At 30.8% G+C, this 9,615-nt stretch overlaps 2 protein-coding genes across 2 annotated transcripts; one reads left to right on the top strand and one right to left on the bottom strand.

The window, feature by feature from the left end:
* Nucleotides 1-3,997: 3,997 nt before the first annotated feature.
* BDCG_16329 (uncharacterized protein) lies at nt 3,998-4,822 on the bottom strand (the record flags this gene model as incomplete). Its single annotated transcript, XM_045425579.1, has 2 exons — nt 3,998-4,465; nt 4,595-4,822. 2 exons carry the CDS (start codon nt 4,820-4,822, stop codon nt 3,998-4,000), a joined length of 696 nt encoding a protein of 231 aa, XP_045279544.1.
* Nucleotides 4,823-5,991: 1,169 nt separating this feature from the next.
* Nucleotides 5,992-6,480, top strand: BDCG_01354 (uncharacterized protein; the record flags this gene model as incomplete). Its single annotated transcript, XM_045416856.1, has 1 exon — nt 5,992-6,480. The coding sequence occupies exon 1, from the start codon at nt 6,049-6,051 to the stop codon at nt 6,478-6,480; it is 432 nt and encodes a 143-aa protein (XP_045272492.1). The 5' UTR covers nt 5,992-6,048.
* Between the last annotated feature and the right edge of the window lie 3,135 nt (nt 6,481-9,615).

Below are 9,615 nucleotides of genomic sequence, written 5' to 3'. Positions count from 1 at the left end.
GAGTTTGAAGCTTTCACTATTGCAAATAGTTCAGCATCAAAGACTTCACATTCAGAGCCTAGATTTCAGAAATCTGAGATGAAATTAATATTATCTTCAGTATAAGCAATGCCTGCGCTCAATCTATTCAAGTTCTCATTTTTTGAGTCATCTGAATAAATCAGAATAGAGTCTTTTATATTGATTGTAGAAATTCTCTTCAAATGCTGTTCATATTCTTTCTCTTTTGATAGTTCACTTATTTGTAAGTCTATAAGAGATTCAAGCTTTTTTCTCCAGAGAGATAACTTCTCATGATCAACTTTTTCAACATTTAAAGAAGAAAATTGATTTTTAATCAGAGAGCATAGTCTGTACAGTTGAGAAGGCATTTTCTTTGAAGAATTATTTTTATTTCAATCAAGAAATCTATTCTAATTCAGTTCATTTCCAGAGTTAATTGATAAAAATGAAGAAGAGACTCTTTCTCTGATTATATGATTTGAGCTCATCTTTACAACTCTCAGAGCATAGTTCATACAGGCCTTTTCAAATCTAATAGTAGAAGGAGGAATTGAAGCTTCAATTTCCATTGCTTTAATAGGAGATAATTTAAATGCTCTCAGAATTCTTCTCAAGGCTCTGTTTTGCAGACTTTGAAAGAGTTCAGTGAAATTCTCTTGATTATTCCATCAAACTTGAACTTCATAATCAGCTACTGATGTAATACAGGCTATATATAACTGTCTCATAGCCTGGAAGAATAGACCTCTCTCTGTATTTGATAGTCTGATTATGTTGTTCAATAGTCTTTCTGCCTTGACAGTTCTTTGTTGAATGTGATATTTAAAATTCAACTTGAAGTTTAATCATACTCCTAATCATTTGACATTTACACTGGGTTTAATCTCTCTATTTAAAAGAGTTAGAGATAGTTCTTTCTCATTGAATCTAGAAAAGAAATGAATTAACTCAGTTTTATCCATATCAAATTGAATTTGATTGATATCTGCTCTAACAAAGATTTCCTTTGCAGCTTCTTCAATTACTTTCAAATTCTCTTTGATAGTTTTTGAGCTGTAGACTAGACCAATATCATCCACATAACTCAGAGATCACACTATTCTCATATTTCTATTTTTGAATAGATATGCAGTGTATATTGCAAATAAAATGAGTGAGATTGAAGACCTCTGTAGTACTCCTATTTTTATCTCAGTCTTGTCTTGTTTCATTCCATCAAAGAAGAGTTGTATAATTCTTTTAGACATAAAACAGTTAACTCATTTTATTAGGGAAAGTGGCAGTTTTAATATCTTCAATGTCTGAATTAACTTTGACTTTGAAACATGATCAAACACTTCTTTTATATCAATAAAAACTGCAGTTGAGACCAGACCCTCATGCTTTGCTATTTGAATATCATGAACAACTGAGAGAACAGTGTCAATAGTAGAACACTGTTTTCTACCTCTCATTTATTCACTGAATAAAAGAGAATCATCTATAGAGCTTATAAAAGATAGTTGAGTAGCTATTATCTTTTCTAAAACCTTTCCTAAACAGTTCAATAGAGATATTACTCTATATGACTTAGGAATTGAAGTTTTTCTATTAGGTTTTGTAAGAATCACTTCAGTGGCTTCTCTTCAGCATTCAGAATGATATTCATTTTTCAAGAGATTGAAAAAGAGCTCAAAATATTCATTCTTTAAGTAGGAATATGTATTTTGAATAATCAAGTGATTAATTGAATCAGGACCTGCAGCAGTTTTAACAGAACTTGAGAAGATAGCTGACTCTAATTCATCTTGTGTAAGATCAGATCATTTCCAGTCATTTTCATCAATATAGTTGAGAAGTGATATATTCTCTTCCTCTGAATCTGAATCTGAATCTGGTGAGTTCTGAAAGAGAATTCTCATGAAAGCTTGACATTTTTTCTCAAAAGAGTTTGCTGTATATAATTCATTCTGAAACTCATATTCTAGAGCTAGAAGTTTTGCTACACTTCTTGTTTTAGTATAGTTAAAAGCTTTAAAAACTTCCTTCTCTTGTGCTTCTTCAAGAAATTTATTCCAGCAGTCTGTTTTAGCTCTTTTAATATCTGAAAAATATTCATTTCTGACAGTTTTGAACTCTTTATCAGATATTACATCATTCTTTCAATCTCTTCTAGCAGTAGCTAATTCTTTTCTTTTAGATGAGATATTCTCATTTCATCAAGGTTTTGAATACTCAGAAGATTTTCTTTTTAAAATATTATCTCTAACACTTGTTAGAATGATAGATGTAATAAGCTTCACTCTATTCTCAAGCATTTCATTTGAGATATCTTGACCAGAATTCCAATATAGCTCATTCTGTCTTTCAGATTTTAACAGTTTTATGCTTTCTTTAACTGCTTTTCAATCAGCTTTTTCAAAGTTATACTGATTAGAGAGAAGAGGATTTTCACTCATTTGTTTTTCACTCAGTTCAATATCAAATTGAATAATCTCATGACCTGATTCTGATGTCTCATTTGAATCAATAAATCAGTTTACAAGTCTTCTTTCTATTAGATTTTGTGACATGAATGTTAGATCTATAATAGACTTCTGTTTCATGCCTTTTCTAAAGAATGTTTGTTGATCAGACTTATTAACCAAATCTATTGAATGCTCAAAGGTTCATTCAATCAGATTATCAGCTCTCACTGCTCTCTTGCATTCTGAATTTCATCAGGGATGATGTGCATTGAAATCTCCTGCAATTATAGAGTTTCTTGATGAAGTTATGTTCAGAAATCCTCTATCAATTGTTCAGATATTGTTATTTTCCTTCAATGACTTTTCATTATAGATATTTATGAGCTGTATAGTATCAAACTCATTTTCTTTATCTATAATATCACCCACCAGAATATCAGGGTCAGACATGATATCAAATCTTAGATTAAATTGATATCTTGATCTCTTTCTTTCATAGATCACTACTCTTGACTTTATCTCAGACTTTTGAGATAAAAAGCAGTAGTAGCTTGAATGAGAAATGACATATTTTTGCTCAGTATCAAAATTCGGCTCCTGAAGCAGTACAAAATCAACTTTTTATTCAAATGTAATTTGAAGACAAGAATAAATGCAATTTGAGTTTCTATCCACATTATTTTGAATAAATGTGATTTTTGAAGAGTTTTTAAACTTTTTTTGTTGTTTTTGTTGTATATTTATACTAAAAGAGAGTAGAGAAGAATCTAATCACTATCATCAGATAGTAGATTATAACTGTTCTGAAAAGTAGGAATCTCAACTGCTTGCATTATATCTAGTTTATCATCAGAGTCATTTCTCAATTCTCTAATCTTAACAGAAGTTTGAGGATTCAAATTCTGTTTACATTTTGCTGGAGAATTGGAGTTTGAAGACTTAGATAATTGAGAGTTTCTTCTTTTTGAGCTTGCAGTTGTGAGTTTACTGACTTGACTCTTCTCTTCAGTTCTAGATTGACTTTGAGCTTCATCTTTTCTTCAGTTCTTTTGAGTTCTAGGAGCAAATATACATTCTTTAGAGCTAGATGCATGTTTTTCTTTGCAATTAGAGCACTTAAGCAGAGTATATTGACAAATTTCACCTCTTTTTGAGCATGTTTCACATTTATGCTCACTAGTTTTATGATCTCTGGCACAGAATGCACATTTTGAGTCTCTAAAACATGAGATTGCAAAGTGTCTATATCTTTGACAGTTTGAACACTGTGTTTGAGCTTTGAGATTCATTCTTGAGTCTTTGTATTCATGAACTCTCATTTTCAAACCTGCTACTCTTACTTCAGAGATCTTTGACTGTTCAAGTGTTTTTGTATATACTAGAACAGAGACATTTCTCCTGCTTTGTCTGAACTCAATTGAATTTAGTCATACAGGCTTCTTTCTCAGTTGAATGGAGTTGTATTCTTTCAATTTATTTTTGAGAAGTAGCATTTCTTCTTTACAGTCAAAAATTTCAACTGGAATATCATAAAGAATGAATTTATCTCACTTTTCATCTCTTTCAGATAGAATTGTTGTGTTTAGCAATGATTCTACTGCTGACTTCCAGAGATTCTCATTCTGAATAAGGAATTCAGCACTGAATTCAGGCATTGTAGTCAGAATAATAGAGTTTTCAAAGAATGATGGCTCAATTGAAGCTATAACTGGTTTTTGAACTTCAATATCAGTCATCAACTGAGAAAAGAACTGCTGATTAATTTCATTTCTGATTCTGAAAATGAGATTTGAGTTTAGCTTGTTTCTTTGCAGAATATCCTGGTTTGAGACTTTGAGAATGAGTCTTCTATTTCTAGAGATTTGAAAGTTTTTCTCTTTTTGCATTTTCTTTTCCACTTTTCTATGAATAGAGGCATGAGCAGTATTCTTCTCAGTTTTCTCAGGATTTTGAGCAGGTTTTGAGACAGCAGGTTTAGAGACAGCAGATTCAGCTGCTTGAGCATATATTTTCTTCTGATTCAAAGAAGAAGAAGAAGTAGAAAGAAAGAAAGAAGAAGAGTAAGATAAAGAGTCAGTGATTATACTAGGAATTTTCAAGGTTTTTTGAACTGTGTTTGAGATTCCAAGTTTGAACTTGATCACCTCCTGTAGTTGTCTGGCCTGAGCATGAAGAATTAACAGAACTTCTTCATTCATCTCACTCAGACACTGCTTTTCAAGAATCTTGCTTGCTTTTTCAAGTTCCTGTATTTCAAGAACTTGTTGTTTCTTTATTTCTTCTTTCTTTCTTCTCTTCAGAATTTCAATCTCAGAAATAGCATTTGAGAAAGAATCTTTTTCCACATCAACTGAGCATATTTTTGAACTCATTGTTTTCACTTAATGAAAAGTTGGTCAGACTGTTTCAATTGAGATATTTCTAAGTCTGTTTTCAATTGAAAAGTTGGTCAGACTGTTTCAAAAGAAGAATAAAAGACTTTTGTGTATAAAACACCTGATTTTTTTCACACTAGTTCAGTAACTAGGTTAGATTTTTGAAGAGAATCTAATAAACTAAAATTGATTTTTAAGATAAATCAATAAAATCTTTCCAATCTCTTTCTTGGGATACAGTGAGGAAAAGTATGATATCAATTGATAATAAATCAGATAATATGACAGTTTTTGAGAGAAAAACTGACAAAAAATAAATCAATTTTTTGCAGAGAAATTGATTAAAACTATTCAATTTTATTCTAAATCATCTAATTCTTCTCACACAACAAGTGTGCAACTCAAATCAGTTAATAAAGAGTGTAAAAAAGAATTAAGTATTAATGAAAGCTCTTCAGTCACTGAAATAGTAATTCTTACTTAAAAGAATATGAAATTATGACAGAAAACAACTCTGTTTTTAATTCTTTGTAAGAATATTGTGTAAAATCCAGAGAAAAACATCTTACTTTTTCAAGAGAAGTAAAAAACTATTTCTAAGATCTTTTTTTTTTTTTTGCATTAACTGCTGCAGAAGAATGAGTTAGAAACTGCTAAGATATGCACTACTGTATACTCTCTACCAAGACTTTCTCTCTTCAGAGTCTTGATATTATAGAGAATATAAGTCTGTTTCTATATGATAATATAAATATTGCCAGTGGGATGTAGAGAAACTGATTATTTATATCTCAAAATAGAAGACTTTGTCAATGATTATATTAATATAGAGTTAATTCTTAAATTCAATAGAAACCTAGTGTTGCTGTTCTCAATCTCTTGCAGAATCTATTGAATATTGAGATATTAAAACTAGATTTAATATATCTCACTGTGCAGGGATCAAAGGCTCAGTCAGGCCTTGGAGTATACTGATTTTATAGTTGTTGGTGTGCTGTTGACTCATTGTCCACTGATTATGTATTGAATACTGTTGCCAAGGTATCTTTTTGTATCATTCTGCTGGGGATGGGCCAGATTGAGAGGGGTAGTACAGGGGTGAGACTTGGTGTTGAAGTCTAGATACACTGGCGGCGGACCGTGGAGGTTGCACTTCAGAAGAGTCCGTTGATTATGTGCTTGATATTATCGCTGAGGTATCTTTTTGTATTTTTCTGCCGGGGATGGGCCAGATTGGGAAGGGCGGTACAAGGGTGAGACTTGGCGTTGGTGTTTTGGAACATCAAAGATGGACAGGGTTTTCGCGGAGGTCGCTCCTCGGATATCTCCACAACTACAGGTCGGGGGTCTTCCAAAATCGAGAAGATTGGTGCATATGGCTAGGTCACTTCACCTTACAATTTGTATGGCACTCTGGCCCGGGGTTGTGGTGTGGTAGGGGAGAACGGGGGATAATCCCACACAGGAGCTTCGAACAACGTCCGGTTCACGTTTGGCTGGATAACTCCACCACCACACGGGGTATGCGGTCGGCGATGGGGTCAAAATGCTCGTATGATCGAGGGCTTTTCAATGGATCTATCGGCGGGTTCTTATTCGAAAAATCGAGCGAGTTCGTGGTGGAGCGGTTGGTTTTGTCAAAGTTAGTATTATAGTTCTATATAATATAAAGAGTTATCAAAGATTATTACTTACTAGAGAATTATATTTTACTGTCTTCACATCTCTAATATCTACTTATTCAAATCTCTGATAGTTAGTATTATAGTAGTTTCAGATCAATTTAATATATAAGTCTCATTTTTTCTCTATTCAATCTTAAGAAGTGTAGATATTAACTCAACAGAAGAAATCTAGTAGAGCTACTATAATATAGTACTCTGTAAAAGATTGTTCAGTTTTGCTGTAGTAATATACTAGTTTATTTCTTACAGTAATAATAGTCTACACTATAGTATCATCTCAGACTGAATTTCTTTTTAAGTGATTCAACTGCTTCTTAAGATGAGTAAATAAACTGTTATACACTCATCAAACTGACTGCAGTATTGATGTACAAGTGATTAAGACTATCTTTATTATCTTATAAAACTGAAATAGTAAATCAATCACATATTTTAACTAAGTTTACTTCATATTAGAAAGTTTTAATATCTGAATCTTTTTCTGATCAGAGTGTTACACTCAATGATCAATTATCTGACACAATTAAAGAGTCTGAATAGTCATCTCATATATTAAACTTCACTATATTCTAATATTCTGTATTATATTCAGTGATGTGACTGATTTATTTATTTATTAAATATTATGAAATCATTATTATTGTTTAGAAGAGATATAAATCACATTAACAATGTTTCAAATCTATGATATTTAAATTATTTGTCAATCTATTCAAAATTAACAGTAGTATTATTAAAAAGTATTATCAAAAAGCAATATTAAAAAGTGTTGTTAAAAAATATTATCTTTTACAAAGTAAATGTAAAAGTTACTTGAGTAATCACTTTCATCTTATTCTTATCTTAAGAATCAGTCATCTCATTATTCTTCATCTCAATGTTAAGATTCTTTATCAGTGTTTACATCACAAGTTGAATCACATGAATAATGCAGAGAATATGACCTTATTTATCATTTCAGAAATGCAAAGTCAATTTTTACTTCAAGCTGTTCATTATAGTATAGTTATTCACAGCATTATCAGTTATAATTATAAGAAGACTGAGACTAATATCTCAATAGTCATTTTTAATCACAGTCATTAATATCTCTGCTATATAATTCTCAGTATAACTACTGATCAATGATTTAAATTCAATTAATATCTCTTAATAAGTTCAGTTCTCATCAATGTAATAACATATAACTCTTATAAATGTAAGATTATTTATACTAGTTTATACATTCACTGTAAGAGACACTCTTCAATGATTCTTCAACTCTGATTCTAGATATTGTATATTAACTTTATAGTGTATCTTAAGATTGAACTGAAGACAGAATTAATGTGAAATGTGTAGATTTGAATTAACTATTTAAAAAAGTGTTCAGAATTCAGAGTTTTCAATTAATTGAAGAGAAAGATTCAGAGATATACATATATAAAGTAATTATTTATAAAAGTTATCAGATAAGAGTTATAAAATCAGAGTACTAATATATAGTCATTTTCACATAATTTTCTTCAAATTAGAAAGTTAGCATTATTAAAAATCATTATCTGATAGAGTAACTTATCAGCTCAGTAGTAATTTTCTGATTATTTTTCTTTTATTATCTGCATTCTGATAACTTCAGATGTCAGAAAATTTCTTCAGAGTTATAATCAGTTTATAATAAATATTTCTGAATGAAGTTACAGTAATTGCAGTAGAGAGATAACTCTTCAGTAATCTATAATACAATCTATTAATAATTATTTCATAGTTTATCTCATTGTTTGTGTTATATTTTTCATAAATTTCATAATCTAGAATTAGATGTGAAGAATAAAGTAATTATTTATCATAATTGAAAGAGAGTATTCTGTATTGAATTGTAAATAATATAGACTTTATAATTCACAGTGATTTCTTGAAGAGTTTATGAATCTTCAATAGAAGTAAAAGAAGTGAAAGAAGTGAATTCAGAAGATTAATAATAATTTAAGAAAGATAATAATTTATTTTTAATAACTAATCACTGATGTATGTAAGAAGAATTAATATAAGAGAAAATAATTCTCTTTCTTAGCTTAGTTATAATTTTAATACTAACTCAGATTGAATATCATTAATATATAAAAGTAAATAAACAATCTTGATTAATCTCTATCATATTTCTTGAAATATATTAATATTATGAAAGAGAGTATTATCAAATTACATTATCAGATAATATTATTAAAAATATATTAATATTATAAATATCAATGTTGAAAAAATGTTGATACTTATCTCTCTATATATTAAAGAAAAACCAACTTTTCCGTGCAAAAAACGCTGTAACGTGACGTCACGTGACATCACGTGCACCCCATCAAAAATCCATTGATATGTAGTGGCGCCTGCCAATTGCACCACTCTATCTACCCCCTATCATCACCACCGCCTCTAACGCCCCGTAGCACCCTCTATTACTTTCACTTCATACCCCTACCTTCATCTTATCACTCACTCTTACCACTCATACCACCTCTACCACCCCTACCACTTCTATCACCTCTATCACTTCTATCACCTCTATCATCTTTATCATCACTGTCTCTATCACCTCACAGCTCTCTCTATTACTTTCACTTCATATCTCTATTCTACTCTCATCTTATCACTCACTCTCTTATCATCTCTATCACCTCTACTACCTCTACACTTCTTTCACTCTGATCTTCTCTTACCACCTCTTATCACTCTCTATCACCTCTATCACCTCTATCACCTCTATCATCATCACTGTCTCTACTGCCTCACAGCACTCTCTATCACTTTCACTCTCTATCTCTACTCTCATCTTATCATTCTATCTCTCTCTTATCATCTCTATCACCTCTTTCATTTCTATCACCTCTATCACCTCTCTCTATCACCTTTTTCACTCTCTAGTCTCTCTATCATCATTATTATCTCTACTACTCTACAGTCTCTTCTATCACTTTTACTATCTCTACTTCTCTCTTACTATCTCTATCACATTTTGATCTCTGTGTTTATAGTATATACTGCTAAATACTCTGTAATAAAATCTTATATGATATCATATACATCTCTTTGAATTCATGAATGAGATTGAATAGCTGACTCTGCAGT

This window comes from Blastomyces dermatitidis (assembly GCF_000003525.1).
Source record: "Blastomyces dermatitidis ER-3 genomic scaffold supercont1.1, whole genome shotgun sequence".
In the NCBI taxonomy this organism is placed as follows: domain Eukaryota; kingdom Fungi; phylum Ascomycota; class Eurotiomycetes; order Onygenales; family Ajellomycetaceae; genus Blastomyces; species Blastomyces dermatitidis.
The sequence above is the reverse complement of the archived record's forward strand: the minus strand, read 5'-3'. Positions and strand labels throughout refer to the sequence as shown.